Raw genomic sequence first — 22,337 nt, 5'->3', positions numbered from 1 at the left:
TGGGGAGTTTATTCTTGTGCAACACATTTAGATAATTAGTCATGTACAATTATGTCAGAAATAAATGTAATTATCACAAAGCCACATATTGTCACACATTGTCATGGACACTTAAATTATTCGAACTTGGAAAATGATTTCAAATTGCTCAAGATGTTTTTTTCTTTATTTATCCATTCCACCTGGAGGCCAATTAGACCTTGAATGGACACATTTCAGATCACTAAATTCACAGGAGAGATTACAAAGCAGGATGTGGAAGGTCGTGCTAGGGAAGCTGTTGTTAAGGACCGGATGTGGGATGATGGTCGTGACTGCCGTCTAAAGGTCGTGACTAATTGTAGGGATCGGTGCTTATTTAGCTTTAAAAATTGCGTTTTATCTCTTCTATCATTTGCCTTGTCACGACTGAATCGGTGCAATTAGATTTTTTTAAATGCAACTACAGTTTCGATCATTTAACAGCTGCAAATGTATTTGTCTGCGTTGAAGAAACGATGCGTGCATGGGGGAATCCGTTGTAAGGGTGAACCTACCGCCATTTAGGCCGTCCTGGATGTGCTCTGATATCGTGTCACCGTTGATGTTGCTGCTGTTTTATCTGATGGCGCAGGAGCCGATGGGCTTTTATCTCCTCCAGCCACGACTCCCTCCATGGACCCCGGGGGAACCGCCGAGCGAAGCCCCCCGACGCCAACAATGACAAGCAAAAGCGCATTTATTTATCACCTGATATTTATTCATCTACTTATGAAGAATTAATGACCATTCAATTAACGTGACACCATAATTAGACCCCCTGTCCTTTGTAATCTATTGTATCGGTGGCACATTCGCCTCAAGCCGCAGAAATCTCATATGAATTAAGGGATTAACTCTTTTTTTATCATGATGAAATAAGTGATAAACTAAAAATTAAAAAGGTAAAATACACCATGATGTCATCAGTTACCTCGTCAGAAATGATCTTTGCCAAAAAGGGCACCTTTTTGTTAAAAATACCAAAAGGTCAAAAGCTTCAGCTGCGCTTTTGTTTTATTACATCGCGAAAAAAGAGAAGAAGAATTAAAACACCTCATGTATAGCTACAGTATAAGCTACTATACCTCACGGTGTTACAGGCCGTTGCTCTGTGCCTGTTTGCTTTTTTTTTTTTTTTTTTTTTTTTTTTTTTTTTAATGCTTTGCCCTCCACAAGCCTGTATAGCCCACGACAGCCAAATAATAATGAATCATTTCATAAATAATGGGTTTAGGGGCTTATCGGGAATGAAGAGGCCGCTGCCGTGCGCTTATCTCACTCGGCCACATTGCGGCCTGTGTTCCGCTCCCCATACTGAGGGAGCGCAGTGGATGCGGCGAGAAATAACTCAGCTACACACACACACACACACATACATGCACACACACACTCTCACACACACACTGCTCCATAACTGGCAGCAGAAAAAAAAAGGAAAACCTCAGACATGGATGACCCACTCACAAAATGGCTCCACTCACACAGTAACATCAACAACACGGCTGGAACGGTAAGTGCTGAAAAATAAAATAATAAGAAAACATCTCTTTATGTAAAGCGGAGCATTCGTTGTTCCAAAGGGCTGTAATGGGATTGCGATCGTTTCCATTTTATTGGTGTCACGTTCGGAGCGTTTAGCCTATATTTTTCTGCCATTGTCCGATCGCGGGTGGTTGAAACTGTACGGGATGTAATAACGGATGCGAGGCCTATGGAGAATTCCCAGAAATAAAAGTGCGTTTTTCAGAATTTCGTTCTGCTGTCGGTGTATAAAGGAGTCGTCTTGTGAGGATTTTTTAATCGAATTAATAACCAATGGAAACCCTTCGCCGATGTAGCCCACATTCAGTTTGCCCTGGCTTTGATGTTCAGCTTAAAAACAACAGCTCCATGGCCTTCACCACGATTAAAGAAAAATGACACGACCATCGCTAATAACTGTATTAAAAGGACCAGATCCGAGTGCTGTTTTTTTCTCAAGCTACATGTGGATTCACTGCAGGCAGGAAAAAGGAAGGGATTTTATTTATTTATTTAGGATTGCCTACTAGCAAGCTCCAGCCATAACCTCTCTACATAACGACGAGTTTCACCTCCAAATGAAAACACAGCTGACATTCTCTTTGTAAAATCATAAGGGGGCAAATTCATGTAAAGCTCAAATGTTGGTTAACGGTATAAACTGTCACTATGAACTGGTGTGAAGGCCAAGTGAAGATAAGAGATTCATAGAAAAAAAAAGCCAAGCATAACCGACAAGATAAAACTATGAAGGACAAGTTTTATATCTGTATATATATATACCTTTGTATTTATTATAAAAAATGTGCAACTGGGGCAAATTTATAATTATATAGTAAGTTGTTCTAACCTAGCAAGTTTAACTTTTACAAAAGTTCTCAAACCTTCAACACCAAACACAATAATTTGACTTTTATTTAATTAAGCTATCATGGCATATATGTGGTATCAATAGTGGAACAATTTCTATATTGCAGGTTTACATGTTTTAGATTTATCCAACAAAAGGCAAGAATAATAAAAAAAAGATTGTAAATAATATTCAGTGAACTGTATTTTATACACTGCTCATTTTGGAAGTATAAAGTCTGCCTTTGATTGAAAAAATTATAATGCCAATCATGATAATTTATATTATAAATATTTACTCCTAAAATTGGCTGCAGTTATAATTATATATTCTAATATATGATCTAATTTAGTCTAAAATGGATAGCATATGCGTGATTTTGTGGTATATTTACACCGTCACAAATAATGTCTTGGGATGTGAATTAATCGATGAAAATCTCACTCAGGAGTTCAGGACTTGATCGAGTGAAAATGATGGAAAAACGGCAGCCGGAGCTGTGTCCTGGAAGTCCCGACGCAGAGTCCGGTCCTGGAAAACGTAAGGACTCGTCCATTATCTCCAGACAGAACGGATGCAAGGAGGACGAGGAGCCGAGGAGAGGGGAGGCGGGGGAGTCGAGGGGAGGAGGCTTGAAGGGGGCAGAGGAGACGGATGACGTTCCTCTGCAGAACTCGCGCAACGGGACCAGCATCAGCTTCATCATCAATGGCGTTGCCAAGGAAACTGCCTCTCACAACGCCCTTGACCTGAAAAGGGAAGTGCCGGTGATCGAGCTCTCCAGGAGGGACGCTATAAAAGCGGTGCAGCAGAGGACTGAGAGCCATTTGGTGCCGATCACGGAACTTCGCAGACCTCCACCGCTGCCGCTCCCGCTGCCGCACCGAGACGACGCTCGAATGGTCCAACTGAGTCCAAACGCGTTTCCTGTCCCGGCTCGGGCCATGCTCTACAACCTGGCGCAGCCTCTCGCCGCCATCAACAGGTAAAGGTGGAGGCACAGAGGAAAAAAAGAAAAGTCTGAGAGTTTCATGATTGCACGTTTCATTTGGTCATTGATGGTCACCATAGAAACTTTGAAGCAGGCTCCAGTGAATAGATGATGTTTGGGTTTGCATTATGTTGTAAACAAACGTGTATGTGGATGTGTAACATTGAGAATTGGCCTGTGTGTGTGCTCCTGATGTAAGGAGTGTGGGGTGTGTTCTGAGTATATGTAACAAATGAAATGATAAATGCTCGATTTCATGTTTTTCTCATACACTTGTGCACCTTTTTTCTGCTTTCTGTGGCTGTAGTCTCGGAGGGGAGTCGGATCAGTACAGCATGTACCCCAGCAACAGGGTAAAGCGCCGCCCGGCGCCTTATGAGGTTGAACTCGACGAGGGTAGGTGCATTTTAGATCTTTATAAGTATGGTAAGACGCACATCTGCTGTGTCCTCCTTCTGCTTATTTGTCCTCTTAATGTCCACTCCTCATCTACACTGTCATTTGTCCACTGACATGGACATATACTGTACCTAATCTGAGTGTTGCAGAAGATGTGCTGCAAAAAGGACACTCAGCTTAAGTGTCTAACCCAAGAACAATACATGCATCATAACTCATGGTATGAATAGATGCGGATAACATGAATGTCAAATAATGCTATACCTGCTTGGCATGAAAGTGAAACCTATTCAGCCAGATTGGGGGTTTATTTCATTCGAAACATCCTTTTCCACCGCTGCCCACTCACTGCCACATGCAGAGGTGGAGGATGGGGGTGCTGCTGCCTCCATGCCAAGGTTTTACTGCAGAGTGGGCTGAAGGATTAAGATAGACTGGGTGTGTTCCAAGGGCGACAATAGCCTGGAAGACACCATTGGCGGGGGTGGAAGGATGTAACTACCTGCAGTAGGTTGTTTTTTTAAGAAAAAAAAAAAGAATCATACCTCAATAAATAAAAAGTAAATAGAATATGAAAGAGGGTGCACACAGTCTCCCCGACACCCTTTCCTGCTATGACATGCTTCATCAAACATTACTTGGCACACAAATGTATTTATGGTACAGATATTTTTTCTATGCAAGGCCCAATAGATTCTGTGCCTTCATCTAAAAGTCAATGGTTAAACAGAGGACAATTTTTCAACATCTTTTTTTAGTTTAATTCTGGGATTATTAAACTTCAACAACCTATGTGCATCTCCCACTGCTACTTCTTACATTTTTATTTGTATCTTTTATAAATTGCCTTATTCTTTTTCCGAGTTTATGATCTGTGTGAGCCCAGCCTTTCATGCTGTAAGTGTCATATCTTACACTGATGCTTCTTTTCCAAACCCCCTAACTAGTCTCTTTCCCTCCCTTTTCCTCCACTAGCTGGCCAGCCAAAGATTGTTCGCCGCATCTTTACCAACAGCCGCGAACGCTGGCGGCAGCAGAACGTGAACGGGGCGTTTGCCGAGCTTCGCAAACTCATCCCCACTCACCCTCCAGACAAGAAGTTGAGCAAGAACGAGATCCTTCGGCTTGCCATGAAGTACATCAGCTTCCTCTCCGACCTCCTCGAGGACCAGGACGGAGGGAGGAATGTTGGCAGCACGACTGATGGGGAAACAGGCCTGCTGGTTGGGGCCCACGATGGGGGTCCTCAGGTTGGCCCACATCAGGACACAGTGGTAGGCCTGGCCAGGGACGACCTCCAGGAGACAATGTCGCCAGGTTCGAGCTGTGGGAGCCTGCCTGATGGCGATGCCGAGGGCAGCCCTGAAAGCTTTATGGAGGACCAGGACTCACCTCCAGCTCCACGGACTCTAACAGCTTCTCGTGGGACTGCGCTGCATCTAGCTACCAGGGATCTGAGGCGCAATGGACGACCGTTGGATGGCTCCAGCCGCCGATGATGCCGACGCCAACACACCACGGACACAACACCTGAGACTGGAAGAGAATCTAAAATAAGACATGGATATGCTCAGGACCTGTTAGCTTTGAGTTGTCAGTGTAGGAAGGAGAATGGAGCGTGGCGTCCGAAATGGACTCTGGGCAAAGTAAACCTGAGGTAGCTCTGATGATCAGCTTGGTTCGATTGCGATTGAATTGGATCCAACTAAAGACTTGTAAATTCTGCATGTCTCATGTCTTTAACTGGACTGTGGCTTATGACTTTCTACGTTATGAAAGTCCAAAGACTGGATTCTCCAAAAAAAAAAAAAAAAAAAAAACACACACAAAGAAAAAAAGAATGAGCACAAAAAAACAAAAACAAACAAAGACTTTTGATGTGTAATATGATACTGATCACATTATGGCGCGGCTAGAATAGAGCTTACATGCTTACAGATTGCTGCAGAATAAATGGATCTCAAGTGTAACTGACTAAGCCCAGATTCACGCCCAACAAATTTACTGTGTTAGAGCAAAGACACAAAAGTGAGTATGCCTCGGTTGGAGGCCGTAACCGAATGGACCGGACTATCCATGAAGTTGCCCATGTGTTGTAAATAACATTATATTTCCACGGCACAATGTAATAACAGTGACTCGAGTTCAAGTCATGTGATTGAAGATGTACCGTAGCGTGTTTGTCAATGGGTTTACTAGCAAAACAGTCTTTTTATGAGACGGTCGAAATGAGGATAAATGAGAGGAAGTGTCGGAAATGTAAAAACAAGCAACTGAACCTAGTACATCAAATGTGGTACCATTTTAATTATTTTAACACTTTAAGGTGGTGACAAAAAATGTACACCAAATACAGCAACAGACAGGTAAACTATTTCGCTGCCTGGAACGATTCGTTCTATCTATTTGAAATTGCTGTGGAGGTACAAGACATGCAGTGTGTTTCTTAAAGTGTACAAACTATGGGTCGAATGAAATCACAAGATGACCCATGCAGTCCTTTTGATATGAATGTCTCTTTCAGTGTTTGTTTTTGTTTCTCTTTAAACTGTAATGCAGTTGTAGTTTAGTAAGGTACACAGACAAATCCCTTCATTGCCGCATTTCACAAATACGCATACAGGCAGAGGCACGCGCACATACACACACACTCACATGCTAGCACACAAACACACACACACACGCACACACATACACGCACACGACACCAGCAGTTTTCTGACAAAGACAATAAAGTGCGTTGCTTGTTATTCTGCTTTTTTCAGCAGGACTTAATAGTAGCCTCTATTGGTACCTTTGGTAACTATGGTATTTTATGAATTGCAGTAAAGGGACATTGTACGTTTGTTAATGACATATTTGTTGTAAGATAGCTGTATCAATAAATATATCCAATGTTAAATTGATGAATTTTATACAAAAAACCCTTGAATAAAACAAAGAGGAAAAGCCTTGTATTTGATCTCACTCAAGCGAGTTGTGGCTCTTCTTGACTCGGTTCAGTTAATTTGAGTTCATGTTAAATTAATAGAGATCAGTTTGATGTGGTTCAATTAAGACCGGCTAAGGTAATTTCTCTCAATAGAAACGCTTTTGTCCCATATTGCATCATTGAGAACATTTCTTCATTATATTCACTTTTTCATAATTCTAAGAACCTAATTAGCGCAACCCTTAGAGGGAGATAATGGCACACACCACACAGCTGTTTCCCACCTTATCTGTACAGTGTATAGTGAAAACCACATGTCTACTTATGAAACTCCCCCCACGAGACGCTGGAATCCTCACTTCCTACCAACAAGTGACAACTTCCCTTGGAGGTTACCGTGGCTCTGTGACCTGCAGGATATCCTGCCATTGTGAAAGTGGTTTTGACAGCCCGCACACTGTTGTGTCTGTACACACACTGTGGAACCGCCATACCGATCGAGACTCCTGCCGCCCCGGCAAGCGATTCACTTACGCAATCCAAAAGTTATGTTTGGGCCCTATAGGGATCATTAATAAGAAATTAGCGCCACATTTTTTCTCAAGTCTACTTCCTTTACTTTTACACAGCAGACTTCTCCACCAGAACCTCGACTGCATCAGCTTTTTGCATGTTGCTAAAAAAAAAAACGAGAAGCGCTTCCAGGGAGCATCAGAGACATCCAGGTGTTTGGAGACCTCTCCTGTGCTCGGCTCTGGCTGTGCTGGGACTCCTCTGAGGGCCTCTCCAGGTTAATGCCTGCCAAACATTTACCTGCTTCAGTGTTCCCGACTCTCAAAAAGACAAAAAAAAGAGAGGGATACAGGGAGTGTATATGAGGGACTGAGAGGGAGGGAATGAGAGGAGGCCTGTGCTCGTGTGTGTATGTGTACATGTTGGTGAGTGTATGTGTGTGCTCTGCATAGATCTGAATGTGTGTGTGTGTGTCTGTCTGTGTGTGTGTGTGTGTGAGCTGGCGTGTGTGTGTGTCTGTGAGCTGGCGTGTGTGTGTGTGTGTTTATCAGCTCAGTGCAGATGGGTGGCAGAGTGGCTCTTGCAGCCAAATGATTCAGTATGCTAATGAGTTGTTATCTGTGGTGCTGCAGGAACAATATACTGTCTTTCTCACAGTGGGAATCCAGCCTGCTGGGAGCAGATTACACTGCACACACCGCCAAGGTAGTTATTTATATTTTCACAGAGTAGTAGAAAATACATAAATGTGCACATACACACATATCCACAGATAGGCCTATAAACAAACAAGCAAAACAACATTTTAACACACACACACATACACACATACACACATACACACATACACACATACACACATACACACACCACTACCACTGCCACCAACAGCAACATAATTAAGGTGGAAATGTGAGGTAAATTTGTGTGCTTCCCCAGTAGATGGAGATGAATTTCTAGGCTTCCCTCTTTTACAGGTTTCACTGTTCTATGACAGTATTCTTCATAAAATGTATATATTGAATGTCCTTTCTCATCATTCAGAGTTGCATTGAGACACATTTGTAGCTTTCCGGACTTTCCATCATTACAAAATGATGGAATCAAATTTAATCTCCTTTGGGGACAAAAATGACACTTGTGACTCACATATTATATTAACTTACACTTTTTAGTAGAAAAATTAGGATAATGAAGATGTTTTTTTTTTTTTTAAGTGACAAATAAAGAAAAATTAAGGCTTTTATAATGTTACATTGGACATTATCAGAGATATCATACTCTAAAGTTTATTGTGTCACAGCGTGTTATGTTATAATTTTTGTTCTAAAACCGGCTGCCCACTCTAAACACTGTGTTTCCCTCAGAACAGCAGAGGATATATACATATTATGTAGATGCCAAGTAAAATCTAAATGTATAAAATTTGAGACATGCACACATTATTATTCTTTAGTATAGTTGATACATTTGTAGGAAATTTGCATTTCTTGTCATTTCAAATCAATATGTGATTTGGAAATATATTAATTTATAAAATAATTTAATGAAATTTTATTCCAAATTTGAGAGGGTAAAGATATGCCCGCAGTAATAAAGAGATAAAGTTATAGATATATAACTGATGTATTAACAATTAGGTAAAGGGCAATGCTCAACATCTAACAATATGTGTTATAATGTTATAAAAAAGTGAATCTTTTATCCAGGTGATATAGCATAATCAAAAACTAAAATGATTGAAGAGTATGAAGAGTTATGCTCAACAATTTATATTAATTGCTTATGAAAGGTGCTCTAAATATAAATTCTGTAAATTAGAAAAATATAACAAGGATTTCACTCCTGCTTTCTGACGCTGCTTCTTAACCTAGTTGACTAACAGAACATTTAAAGGCACTGAACCGAAATCAGATGTTTCATCAGCAACTGAGATGTGGGGAATAAGATGTGGGAGTAAGAAGTGTCCATAAGAATTAGCTTTACCGCCCTGTTGTGTGGAATGAAAGCAGCAGGCAGTAAGTGTACCAGAACATGTTGAGTCTTTCTTTTGATTTGATGAAATTGTTCTCAATCAGATTATCTCATTTATTCAACTTCCTATTCGTTGGTTGCAACATTTCTAATGCAACATTTCTAATGCAACATTCAGTCTGAAACTGCACTTATATCTATAATGCTGGCTGCTTCTTTTGCAGAACTTGGGCATCTTACTCCCTCTAGTGGGGAAACAAGTGCAATTATACATCACACAACTTAATTTATTTCCACATTTGTATTGGCTTCACTGACACTCAGCTTATCTGTCTATTCTCATGACTAATAGCTTTTAAATTAGCTTCTAGTTCTGTTTCTCAGTAAATAACTCAAGGGTCATTCATTTCAAGCAAAGTGATTTTTAATGCATTGTTAAGTGTTGCATACAGAAGTATAACGTATACAGCAGGGCAAGCGGAGCGTTTGGTTTGATTAGCTCGACAGCAGCAGATACTGAAGCAGCAGAATCAGCAGAATCATATTAGTTTGACAGAGCAGTGCAGGAGGCTTAAGGCTGTGCAGAGGCTACGAGAAGTCAGAGCTCATGAAAGGTCAAAGGTTTCCGTCACAGGTTTTCTACAGCGCTAGGTTTGGTCTTTGAATCTGGGTAAAGCAAGAAGCCGGAGAATGTGCTGTCGTCCTCGGTGCTGGAGTAAATCCCGTTCCAGTCCCTGAGCGTCTCCAGCCACACCTGGTCGCCTTCGCCCAGCTCCAGCAGTGCCATGTTGGACGCCTGGTCGATGTCTTGGCCGTAGAGAGAGTCCCGAGTGCGCAGCTTCCGAACCCCATTGACCACCAGGGCAGCACGGAGGGGCCGGTTTCTCACAGTGATGTAGTAACTGAATAAGTAGACCCCTGGGTAGGTGATGTTGAACTTGCTGAGTGCCGGGTCCCAGTGCCCCTCCCCATTGTAGAACACCTTATCGAACTTCACAGGTAGACCGGGCGGGGGGAAGGACCTGCTGGGGAACAGACCCACGCTGAAGGCCGAGCGAATCTGCTCCACACTCTCACCTTGTTGCCCTTTAACGCCCCGAGGCCCACGTCCGCCTTTTAGCCCGCGTTCCCCCCTCAGCCCTCCCATACCCCTCCCGCCTGGAGGTCCTGGGGGCCCTCTCGCCCCAACTTCTCCCTTCCCTCCTGGAGGCCCTAGCTCCCCTCTCTCTCCCTTTTCACCATTAGTTCCATTCACTCCTGGGGGGCCTTTCTCACCTCTTAGACCAAGAGGCCCAAGTTCACCCACATCACCTTTCTCTCCTCTCACACCCGGTAAACCTGCGCCTGAAAGTCCTTGTTCACCTTTCTGACCCTTTGTCCCAGAGATCCCCAGGAGACCCATGGGCCCCTCTCGGCCGGTGCTGCCCTTAGTCCCATTCAGGCCAGGCTCTCCTCTTTCTCCCGGGTCCCCTTTCAGACCACTTAAGCCACGTTCACCTTTCTCTCCTCTTGGGCCAAAATCACCTATGTAGAGAAGTTATGTTAGTTTTAGGAAACATGTTTTAATGAGAAAAAACATTTATATATTCATGTACATATGCAAAATGTATCTATTCATATGATTAAAACAGATTTGGTAATAACTGAACAATTTCTACTGAAGTTCTCACTGAATTCTATTTACCTTTTTCTCCTGCTCTTCCTGGGATCCCGGGGATACCAGAAACTCCTGCAGGTCCTTGATCACCTTTTTCACCTGTGTTAGTTTTGATAATTAAAGAGTAGAAAGCGACATAACCAGAATACTGGAAATATTGAAAGACAAGCAGAGACACTTATTCAAGAACTCTCTATCTCTCTGTTCAGCCTTAGAGTACCTAAATCGCCATTGAGTCCGTTGGCTCCGAGTAGTCCTGCCAGTCCCGGTGCCCCTCTTGGCCCTGTTTCTCCGATCACGCCTGCCAACCCTGGAAAAAGAGAAGATGAGGAAAAAAGGACAATTTCTGACATCTAAAAATTGATTTTCATGAGCTCTCTTACCTGGAGGGCCCATTTCTCCTGTCGGTCCTGGTGGCCCTCTCTCTCCGATGGGCCCTACGGGGCCTTTTTCTGGTGGACAGCACACACAGAAGTTGAAGAAGCATTCATTGTAGTCGAGGGTGAAGTTTCCGTCGGCAATCAGAGGAGCTATGCCGTCTGTGGCGAACTCGGTGGAGTAAGCTTCATTAGAGTAGGTGGTGCTGTCTGATGGGGACAGGGAGTAAGTGTCCATCATAGACTCAGTGGTCTCCTCCGTGTTCTGGCTGCTAGAGGTGGTGGTTCGTCCAGAACCTCCACCCCCACCTCCACCACTGCTCCCGGCTCGTGGGGGCTTCTTGCTGCTTGGAGGTTTGCGTGTGGTCCTGGCACTGGAGGCTGGCTCCGCCATCAGGACCATGAGGAGAGCCGTGAGGAAGATGAGGCGAGTGGAGAACATAGTGAGAGCTTCGGACAGTGTGCTGTGGAAAAAGAGGAAGTTAGAAGACAACACACAAAACAGGTGCAGCAATGTGCAAACGGCTGTTTCTACTGCAGATTATAATGTATTAGGAAACAACAAGTGCCTCTTACCTGCTGATGGTGTTGGGTTTTCACTCCATCCTCCTCAACTACTGATGTATGCAGCTCACCTCCTTCCTTATATTGCCCTGAGTACAACAAGTGCTGCACTATCAAGCCAATGACAGAACAAGGGACAGAAAACAACAGGGGATATTAGGAGGTAGCTGGGCTGGCAAGAACAGATTACATGACTCCTGAGGGATGTGAAATAAAGCAGGTTGTGCACAAGGCAAGACATTATTCTTTGTGATATGGGATATTATTCCAGAGCCCAAGAGTGTACACGCCGCTGAGGTGCTGCTCACACACATGCTTGCTTTGTACACAAACAGTACACAACATAAAGTTACGAACAAAGACACATAACCACAGAACATGCGTGCACAGACATGCTGAATACACACGCACAAGCTCAGACATTATTGGTAATGAATCATGGAGTTACCGAGGGCTGCATCTCATAGTGATCACACTATTTGGCAGGACCTCAAAAGCAGAAAATGGATCACCCTACACCCAGTGGGAAAAGGATCAATGTCCCAACAGGCGGCGTGGTAACATTGATCCAAACATTCACTTCCCTTGATCTAAGAAATCCAAATAACCAGTAAAGATCATTGAAACCCAGCCGCACTGAACAGAACCTCATGTCTCACAATGAGTGTTGGATGTAGTTTCAACCTCTGACATTTACTCTGATTTATTTCCCACAGACACATATAAAACCTAACAAGATTTAACTTCATGTAACATTAATGAACAATACGTCATTTAACAGAACAGAACAGTGTAACATAAGCATTGCAACATTATGTTACGTAACGCAACATGATGTTGCATCAAATTATTACTTATAACATCATTTAACGTACCATAAAACGTTACATAACAGTGTTACTAACGCAATGCAACGCAATGCATCCTTTTTCCATCATTTCTCTCTCTCTCTTTCTCTCTCTCTCTCTCTCTCTCTCTCTCTCTCTATACAATATATATTCAAGTATATACATTTATATATATTTGTATGCATATGTATATGAATTGTCCTGTTGTGATCCTTTAAATATTCCATTTGTTCTGTTGTCACTCTTTTCAGATACACCTCTAACAGATTTTTACTTGTATAATAAAACGTATCTACCCCCAAACTTGCTGACTGAAGAAGATGGGCGGACCAGAGTTACATTACTTCAAACAACCACTAGGGGAAAGGCTTTGCTCAGTGGAAAGATCTTTCTAAGCCAGCCCTCAACAGTGGCTCAGCCTCTGCAGCACTTATTTTCGGTAATTAATAATTTGTTACAATTCAGCATTTTTGTATCGAAAGTTTGTTGTATGTGTAATATTTCTATCATATGTGTGTATTTTGTATTGTACTGTATTTTATTGTGCTATTTTGTGTGATGGTAATAATACATGAGATAGATAGATAGATAGATAGATAGATAGATAGATAGATAGATAGATAGATAGATAGATAGATAGATAGATAGATAGATAGATAGATAGATAGATAGATAGATAGATAGATAGATAGATAGATAGATAGATAGATAGATAGATAGATAGATAGATAGATAGATAGATAGATAGATAGATAGATAGATAGATAGATAGATAGATAGATAGATAGATAGATAGATATCCACATTTATTAAGAGCATGCTCTGCAGGATTATACCGTATGACGTCACGGTATGATTCCGCAGCCAACTCCATTGGCGCAACGGTTTTGCTTGTGTGTGCTACGGGTCTGCAGCAGCGCACACCCGACAGCGCCGACTGCTGTTAGAAAATGAGCAGTCTCAAGTTGGCCATTATCAAAACCCTCCACATCCGCTTTGCACTTTCAAAATAAAGTCCTTCAACTGCGCACCCACGTACAGCACGGTGCGTTGACGAGGCTTTATTGATTCAACCACCCTCCACTTCCGGTTCAGCGCCGGCTGTCTCTCGGTGCTTTGACGCGGATCGGGAATGGAGGTGTGTTAGCAGAGACTGTCGGGCTCGTGTTGATGCGGAGAGACCGAGCCGAGACGGATCCGACCGAGAGGAGACACGGGGTCATCGGCGGAAAGGGAGGACACCAGCGAGCCGCAGCGTCCACAGTCGCCTTCCCCCCGGTGGCCCTCGCGTCTCTGTTCCAGGTGGGTCCTACCCGGAGTGTCCCCATCCTACAATGGGCCGGGGGAGAGCGGCTCAACCCGGGGAATGTGCAGAGGGCCGCGGATAGGACCGATCGCACCGAGTCCATGAGGCCCCGGTGTCTGACAGCCAGCCGCGCACTGTGCGTAAAAGTCCCGGGAGCAGACAGGACGGGCCTCCGCGGAGCTGCGCTGTAAATGTTGAGATCCAGCCCCGGTCGGGCATCGTGGTAGTGATTTGAATTCTTCACGATCCCGCCGGGCGGATGGAGTGAATTGTGCCAAAAGGGAGAGAGGGACAGAGGGACAGTTCGGCTGCGTGTGATGATAGGAGACACAATGACGCTCTTGTCTCTTCTGGGTCGGATCATGCGCTATTTCCTCCTCAGGCCTGAGACGCTGTTCCTGCTCTGCATCAGTCTGGCGCTGTGGAGCTACTTCTTCCACACGGACGAGGTGAAGACCATCGTCAAGTCCAGCCGGGATGCCGTGAAGATGGTGAAGGGGAAAGTGGCGGAGATGATGCAGAACGACCGGCTTGGAGGCCTCAGCATCCTGGACGCCGAGTTCTCCAAGACCTGGGACTTCAAGAACAACAACGTGGCCGTGTACTCCATCCAGGGCCGCAGGGACCACATGGAGGACAGGTTCGAGGTGCTCACCGACATCGCCAACAAGAGCCACCCGTCGATCTTCGGGATTTTTGACGGCCACGGTGGAGAGGTAGGCTGCGGGACTGGGAGAGGCTACTCAGGCTTACAACACACACACACACACACACACACACACACACACACACACACACACACACACACACACACACACACACACACACACAAACTGCAGACCCATCACCCCTATAGACCTGATGCTGCAATAGCTCTCATTATCGCTTTGATTCAGATTAGGCAGAACACACAAATACATCCTGGAGAAAGCCTACGGTCTTTTCTCTTATACTGGAATAAAGAAACCCCCCCATATTAAAATAATATGTCTTCAGTCTCTTTTCATTCCAGAATATACAGTGTCATGACAGAACTGTAACAAAGTCTCTGCTGGACACCATAGAGATGCTGGTTACTATGGGAACACAGTTATTTGAATTGGGGCTCATGCGATACAGCACTTCATACTCACCCCCTTTTTCAAATGCACCACTTCCCCCTCCCCACCCCACCATTGTGTTCTTCTTTTGTGTGCACACCTCCTCCATGCCATTGCCAGGGAGTTGACTTGGGATTCATCACAAAAGAGTGTGTGTGTTTGTCTGTGTGTGTGTGCGTGTGCGTGTGTGTGGCCTTGCCTTGCCTTGTCAAGGGTCAGTAGTTTCTCATGGCTGCCTACAGGCCACATGTCGTGCACCATCTGTCACTATCACCAGGTCCCCTGGGGTTCCTGCTCTGGACTAATTTCACAGTGTAATACTGCTTGAGTTCCATATTTAGAGCCCATGTCTTCATGCACAACATTTTATTTTTTATTCAACCTATATTTCCTCAACCTGCAAACCTAAGGGGACTGGCATAAAGCCCAGTTTCTAGATGACTGTACAGACTTTATTTGTCTCAAGTCCAGAGAGTTGCTGCACTGTTTAAGGGGGAAGACCCTGTTTTCGTTTTATTTAAAGCACTTTTACTGCTCTGTGGAAAAAGTTTGTAAATAGCTGTTCCTCTGTCACACATGATGTGCATCCAGTTTTAACCTTACACAGCAAAAAACTCTTGTTTTTTGTGGTTGTGTTCAGTTAGAGAGCAAGGGAGACAACAAACTCAGTTCCCGTCCCATTAACAAATATTTTTCCTTCCTGTCTCTCTCACACTTTCTCTCTCACACTTTCTCTCTTCTGACATCTGTTTTTTCCCTTTCTTCTCTTTGTGTCTATATTCACATTTGTGGTTCTTGATCCCACATTCCTTTATCTTTACCTTGTATCTTATTTTAATTCCATCTTTCAGTCGTCACCGTAAATTTGGATTTTTTACCTCAAACGTAATAGGTCCATCTGACATTACATTGATACAATTTAATTTAATTTGATTATTTAGTTGAATTTACTCAATTAAATTATAGAAATGTATTTATTATTAATAATTAAATTTTAATAAATTTACCTTCAGCTATTACGGGGTCATTAGCATCAGTACACAGAACTCATCATGATTATATGGAAACATACTCAGTAATAAACAGTTTCCAGAGCAGTAACAGAAAATCAGTGTCTATAGTCTATAAAGTTAAAGTTCATTTGACAAAGTTGTGTTTAGCCTCTAGGACTTTCAACGTTAATAATGTTGGTGGAAAAATGTTCAAGTGAACAGCTCAGAATGTTTATTTGCTTGTAGTGTTTGTTTGCCGGTTGGCACAACTGCAGACAAACACACACCCATTCGCACAAACACACTAAGTGAAGCGATGTTGCCAAGTCAAATATATGGGCAGATAAAACCGGGTTGCTCTGGCAGTGCAGTCTGTTCTGGCTCTAAACTTATGCAGGAAACTTCTCAAACACAGCTTTATTTATTTTTTTATCATCTCTAGTTGTGAGTAATGGCCCAGAATTGTAAAAGTCAGCACATACCGCAGCTCTTTTTATCCTGATTTACTGACACAGTTTGCTACTGAAGCAGGAGCTGTGAGCAGTTTGCAACTTTAAAAGGCTTTAACTCTGCTTTTTCTGTATAAAATAAAATTTACAGTCACATACTGACTCTACCTTTTTATGAAGCTATCACATACACATTATTAAATCCTCGGGCTGAATATTATTTGAGAAATTTGTATGGCCTTGTAGCTGCAAAGACACTGGTGTTTTCAAATGTTTACTGCAAATGGAAATTTACACTTGAACCTCTCTCTCTCTCTCTCGCTCTATCTATCTATCTATCTCCCTTTCTATCTATCTATCTGTCTATCTCTCCATCTCGCTAATTCTCTCTCTCTCTCTCTCTCTAATTATCTATCTCTCTCTCTCTCTCTTCTAATTCAAGAAATGAATGAGTGCATTTGTCGAGCAAAGGGGAATTAAAGATCGGGGCAGCAGGAAGAGGTTTTATTCTAATGATCCTAAGTAATGTATTAATCTCATATTATATTTCATCTCCTTGTTCCCTAATGTACTTCACTTCCTGTTCCACTTTGCTGCAGGATAAACATTTTGAATGAAATCACAGTGGTTGTTAGTTCAGTTATTGTAAAAAGTCAAATGTATCAAAAGTATCATCGAGGAAGTGCTGCTCAGTCATTAATTGAAACACAAATTCATGATCATATTCATGAAAAGTAGAAAAAGGTACCAGAGCATAACTTAATAAATAATAATAAATGAATTCTTTGTTAACATAAGGAGACACATACTTGTGTTGCAGAATTGCTAAATCAAACTGCAGCAAAGCATGTGGATTGATTGGCCCGATTCTGTCCTAATTTCCACATGAACTTTGAGTATATGTATTCTGCTTCTACCAGGATATTAATAAGATGGTATATTTCCCCCATTTTTGCATTTCATTCAACCACATTAGCATAATGGAAATCTTGGCAGAGAAAATGAGAGAAGAAGCAGATAAGTGAAGGGGGGGGGGGGGGGCAAGTGGGCTAAAGGATGTTCAATAATTCAGCGCAGAGCAGTTGCTTTATGGAATGAAAAAAGCCACTCTTCTTAATTAGAGTTGTATAGAAACGTATCACCTGGCAACCACAGCAGACAGATCCCCATTTTACAATATTATAAAGGATAATTAATCTAAAAGTGTGATGAAATGTCTATAAACATATAATTTTGTGCAGCCGTAAAAGCAGATTTTTCTCAACTTCTCCTCAAAAAAATCCTGTAATCATTTGACAGCAAATAAACATCTGTACCCCCCCCCCAGGCTGCAGCTGACTATGTGAAGGCCCACCTGCCCGACTCCCTGAAGCAGCAGCTGCAGGCCTTCGAGAAGGAGAGGAGGGACAGCGCCGCGACTTACGGCAGCATCCTGGAGCAACGCATCCTGTCCGTGGATCGGGAGATTCTGGACAAGCTCTCTGTCAACCACGACGAAGCAGGTCAGGAGGGGAGAGGGCAGTGGTGGGGAGGGAAATATGTGCTGTGTGTGTGTGTTGGGGGGTCAGTTGGGAGGGGGTTGGACAATCAGCATCAGAACATTTGTAGAAAAGGTGGGTTTTCAGATTAATGATCAGATTTTAGTTGCCAAAGTTCAACGTCACTGTGACCTCACAAAACACACATTTCGCTAAATGAAACGCGTTATCTCACACCTCAAGGGACTCAAAGATGAACTCAATAATTTGGGTGGTCCAAAGTCAAAGTCACGTTGACCTCTTGTGAGTATGGAAAAGAATGTGGGTGGACTAAAACTGTTCAGGTCGGCAGAGGCATTCAACTGTGGGGGCGCTAATTCTGGTTGTGAATTAAAATGTGAAAAGGCATCTCAGAAACACAAATATCTTTCTTACAGAGTGTTTCTAGATTTTCGTTTAAAACACTCAACATTACCATGAAATATTCCGTGTCATATCTCCTTCACCTTAAGCAGAGACGTTAAAATGATGCCTTCAAGTGCTGGTGCGTTCTGCGTTCAGGCTGCCTGCCTCTTAAAGGACACTGTACTTCATAGCTCCTCGGCTATCAAATCAAATCAGACAGTATCCTGTATGATATTCTCTCTCTCTCTCTCGTTTCCCGGCTGACATTTAACTCTTGAATGAATCCCTTCGTGCACTTCACTCAAAGTGTAGACTGAGAAGTGTGAGACTGTCGTGTTGTAACATAATGCTGCTGTAGGCGGCATAAATTTGAGATTATGTTTCCTTTTGTTGGCTTATTGTTTTTCATCGTTGATTATTATTAGTAATAGTTTGGTAGTAGTACTTTTTTGTCATTATATTGTATGCATAATGCTTGACCTACTACTGGCCCACAGCTCCAACACTTTTATTAAGCAATGACCTATTGAACTGTGGTTCCTGTCAGTATCATTTGTGATTTGTACCATTGATTTTGCACTTTTCTTCCAAAAAAATCAATGATTCACATTTTAAAGGTCAAGCTGCCCTATGTTGCATCACATATTACTGCAGTGCAGTGGAGTGTGGACAGTAAATAAATAAGAGTAGTTTCAAAAATAATTGTGACAAAGCAACTCAATTAATAATCATAATAAATATACCAGATGCCAACGCTCCCAGAAGTCTAAATCTAACAGCGCCCTCTACTTTTTCCTTCCCTTTAATTTTTCTCTTTCTGTCTCTCTGGCAGGAACAACGTGTCTGGTGGCGCTGCTGTCGGACAGGGAACTCACGGTGGCCAACGTTGGAGACTCTCGCGGCGTGCTGTGCGACAAAGACGGGAACGCTGTTGCACTTTCACATGATCACAAACCCTATCAGCTCAAAGAACGCAAGAGGATCAAGAGGGCAGGTACGTAGGGGACCAAAAAATACTGAAATGTAAAGCGTACACCTGCACTAAACATCCCTGTATATTGGATCTGCACAGGTATGTGTAGTGCAGGATTATCAGGGCTCTTGACTGTCTCCTGCTGGTCTATTTAGGTACAGCATTGTATTAAGCACAGTGTCAGAAATAGATACCTAATCTATGTGATCAAAGGATTTTCTCAAGATAGCCTGTGTTACCTCAATTCAATTGAGTCTTAGAGCAGTAGCTACTACACACTCAGCTTTCGTAACACTCGCACAGCAGTTAGACAGAAGTTTTCTCATTGGTCAAACGAAGACTCAAAACAGTCTGTGATTTATTTTCATTGTCTTTACACATTCATTCATTTTAATCTTCATTTCCAGGAGGTTTCATCAGTTTCAACGGCTCCTGGAGAGTGCAGGGAATCCTGGCGATGTCCCGCTCTCTCGGGGACTACCCACTGAAAAACCTCAACGTGGTCATCCCCGACCCGGACGTCATGACCTTTGACCTGGACAAACTGCAGCCGGAGTTCATGATCCTGGCCTCCGACGGCCTGTGGGACGCCTTCAGCAACGAGGAGGCCGTCCGGTTCGTCCGCGAGCGCCTGGACGAGCCTCACTTCGGCGCCAAGAGCATCGTCCTTCAGTCCTTCTACCGCGGCTGCCCCCAACATTACCGTCATGGTGGTGAAATTCAAGAGTGGAGCCGGCAAGAGCAGCAAGAAGGGGCAGTAGGTTGAGTCTAGAGCTCACGTTGCAATCAGTGTTTTCTGTTACTTTTTTTTTTTCCCTCTCATCTTTGGAGCAGCAACATCAGAAGAAGACACTGAGGACTGGACTTTTATCAAGTGCACACACACACACACACACACACACACACACACACACACACACACACACACACACACACACACACACACACACACACACACACACACACACACACACACACACACACACACACACACACACACATATACAGACAAACCCATGCAAACACTAAAAATAAGGTTTTGTTTGATTTGCAGGTTTCTAATTGAGATGAGGACGCGTAAATACATTATAGACTCAATGACCATCTACCAACTTAATGACCTATTGAAATACAGTTCTCCAACACTGCAGATGCATTTAAACGCCGGTCAAACCCACACCACACCACACAGGGGTTTTCTCTCAACCAGCGCACTACAGACTGTGATTGATTTACTACTGTTTACTGCACATGTATGGTACTGCTCCACTGGAGGCTTTGACACACAAGGCTCCAACTAGTGCCTGCGCAAGAGTTACTGTGCAACTCCAGGAAGCTACTGAGAATGACGATGATTTGCAAAGAACACACTGCTTGCTGCATTTTGATAATAATGTATGTTTAACATACCACATGGCTGACCTGGGAAAAATCGTGGAAATAAAAAAAAAAAACTCCAGTGGATGCCTACCTTTATCCATCTTTATCTGATGCTACACTTATAATCTAACTCTTGAGTGTCAGAGACCCGTCCCATGCACCCTTGATAGGTGGCTGTTGAACCGCCCACGCCAATGAATAATCACCATTAAAACAATTTGTCATGGAGGCTGAAACTGCATTTTTACGCTACCTTTCAAGTCTGCACGAGACCAGTGAATCGTAAAAGCTAGATAATGGGTCGGAACATGCAACACGCTCGTATGAACACAAACACATAGAGTTCTGACAAATAATGCTCCTTTCAGATGTTTATTTTTTTGGAATGGTGAATTCTTATTACATATCAGCCAGTGTAAATACTGTATATCCTCAGGAGGGTTTTAATGTATGTAGATGCTGACCCTCACCTCTTGATTATGGAGCTAACGCGAAGTGACTTCGAGCTATCTGCATCAGGGCATGTGCTTTGGCGTATGCGTGTTCGCCAACAAAACGCTTCAATGGACACTGGTGGGCGCCTTTGACCTGGGGAGCATGTGCGACAGGCTTGCACGTCTCTGCCGCCATGAGAATGTGACTTAAACATGACACATCGTGTTTTGCACAGCTGCAGCTGGAGTGCCAGTATAGGCAGAAATATGAAATGCTCTCAGACGCAACACACCCAGTGTCATCGACAGTCTGTCGAGGAAGGTTACAGTAAACCATTACTGAGTTACTATAAGTTCAGTTTTTAGCATTGTGTACCATGACCTTATTAACATCAGTTGGAAGAAGCTTTTTTTTTTTATTGAACGGTTTCTCTAAGGCCTTATTTATTGTTGAGTTTCTGGATGTGTCATATCAGTGTTCTGTCTACTCATTTTTTTGTCCTTCTGTGTATGAGCAGAAGTTTATAATAAAACAGATCAAGTTAACCTGAGATGCAGTCTGTGTTTCATAGGGACGGTTATGTGTTGAGAATTTCTGTATGGGAAAAACAATCTATATTAAACTCTTCAATCTGAAATCTGTTTCCTACCTTTAGTTTGTATTATGAAAAAGATGTGGCTTTAGTAAATGCATGCTCACAGGTGACATTTTCAGATTCTGATTCATTTGTAGTTTTCCATTATACACGTCACAGAGCACTTGGGAGCCAAATTCAGAACTCCCTAGATTACTTTAAAAAATAGAATCCTTTTGTTGGCCTATAGTTTTCATTGTTGATTATTATTAGTAATAGTACATTTTTCATTATATTGTATGCATAATGCTTGACCTACTATTGGCCCACAGCTCCAACACTTTTATTAAGCAATGACCTCTTGACCTGCGGTTCTCGTCAGTATCATTTGTGATTTGTACCATTGATTTTGCACTTTTCTTCCTAAAGAAATCAATGATTCACATTTTAAAGGTCAAGCTGCAGTGCAGTGGAGTGTGGACAGTAAATAAGAGTAGTTTCAAAAATAATTGTGACAAAGCAACTCAATTAACGGCATAAGTTTACTAGTTGTGTAGTTTATTTTTTCTTTCTGGGGTGCCAGCCAGGGAGAGCCCTG

General features: G+C 42.8%; 3 protein-coding genes across 3 annotated transcripts; 2 read left to right on the top strand and 1 right to left on the bottom strand.

Moving 5' to 3' along the window:
- Window positions 1-1,385: 1,385 nt before the first annotated feature.
- Window positions 1,386-6,739, top strand: tal1 (T-cell acute lymphocytic leukemia 1). The gene is made up of 4 exons (XM_061083861.1): window positions 1,386-1,531; window positions 2,841-3,377; window positions 3,691-3,779; window positions 4,758-6,739. The coding sequence occupies exons 1-4, from the start codon at window positions 1,398-1,400 to the stop codon at window positions 5,279-5,281; spliced, it is 1,284 nt and encodes a 427-aa protein (XP_060939844.1). The 5' UTR covers window positions 1,386-1,397; the 3' UTR covers window positions 5,282-6,739.
- Window positions 6,740-9,678: 2,939 nt separating this feature from the next.
- Window positions 9,679-11,872, bottom strand: otol1a (otolin 1a). The gene is made up of 5 exons (XM_061083860.1): window positions 11,812-11,872; window positions 11,242-11,699; window positions 11,079-11,168; window positions 10,886-10,957; window positions 9,679-10,725 (listed from the first exon to the last, which is right to left on the bottom strand). The coding sequence occupies exons 2-5, from the start codon at window positions 11,675-11,677 to the stop codon at window positions 9,830-9,832; spliced, it is 1,494 nt and encodes a 497-aa protein (XP_060939843.1). The 5' UTR covers window positions 11,678-11,699; window positions 11,812-11,872; the 3' UTR covers window positions 9,679-9,829.
- Window positions 11,873-13,784: 1,912 nt separating this feature from the next.
- On the top strand, window positions 13,785-20,257 carry LOC133017700 (protein phosphatase 1L-like). Its single transcript, XM_061083853.1, is given in 5 exon segments — window positions 13,785-14,669; window positions 17,822-17,996; window positions 19,210-19,371; window positions 19,758-20,043; window positions 20,045-20,257. Coding segments are annotated over 5 exon segments (1,089 nt in total). The 5' UTR covers window positions 13,785-14,270; the 3' UTR covers window positions 20,112-20,257.
- The last annotated feature ends 2,080 nt before the right edge of the window (window positions 20,258-22,337 follow it).

This window comes from Limanda limanda, chromosome 13 (genome assembly GCF_963576545.1).
Source record: "Limanda limanda chromosome 13, fLimLim1.1, whole genome shotgun sequence".
NCBI lineage: Eukaryota > Metazoa > Chordata > Actinopteri > Pleuronectiformes > Pleuronectidae > Limanda > Limanda limanda.
This window is presented reverse-complemented; position numbering and strand designations above follow the sequence as displayed.

What these genes read in the sequence shown, in the direction of transcription:
- tal1 (XM_061083861.1), top strand. Translation starts at nt 1,398, where the DNA reads ATGCACACACACACTCTCACACACACACTGCTCCATAACTGGCAGCAG. An exon ending in TCAACAACACGGCTGGAACG is followed by an intron (nt 1,532 to 2,840) that starts GTAAGTGCTGAA and finishes AATCTCACTCAG; the next exon opens with GAGTTCAGGACTTGATCGAG. An exon ending in TGAGGTTGAACTCGACGAGG is followed by an intron (nt 3,780 to 4,757) that starts GTAGGTGCATTT and finishes TTCCTCCACTAG; the next exon opens with CTGGCCAGCCAAAGATTGTT.
- otol1a (XM_061083860.1), bottom strand. Translation starts at nt 11,677, where the DNA reads ATGTTCTCCACTCGCCTCATCTTCCTCACGGCTCTCCTCATGGTCCTG. An exon ending in AGGAGAAATGGGCCCTCCAG is followed by an intron (nt 11,169 to 11,241) that starts GTAAGAGAGCTC and finishes CTCTTTTTCCAG; the next exon opens with GGTTGGCAGGCGTGATCGGA. An exon ending in CGGACTCAATGGCGATTTAG is followed by an intron (nt 10,958 to 11,078) that starts GTACTCTAAGGC and finishes AAACTAACACAG; the next exon opens with GTGAAAAAGGTGATCAAGGA.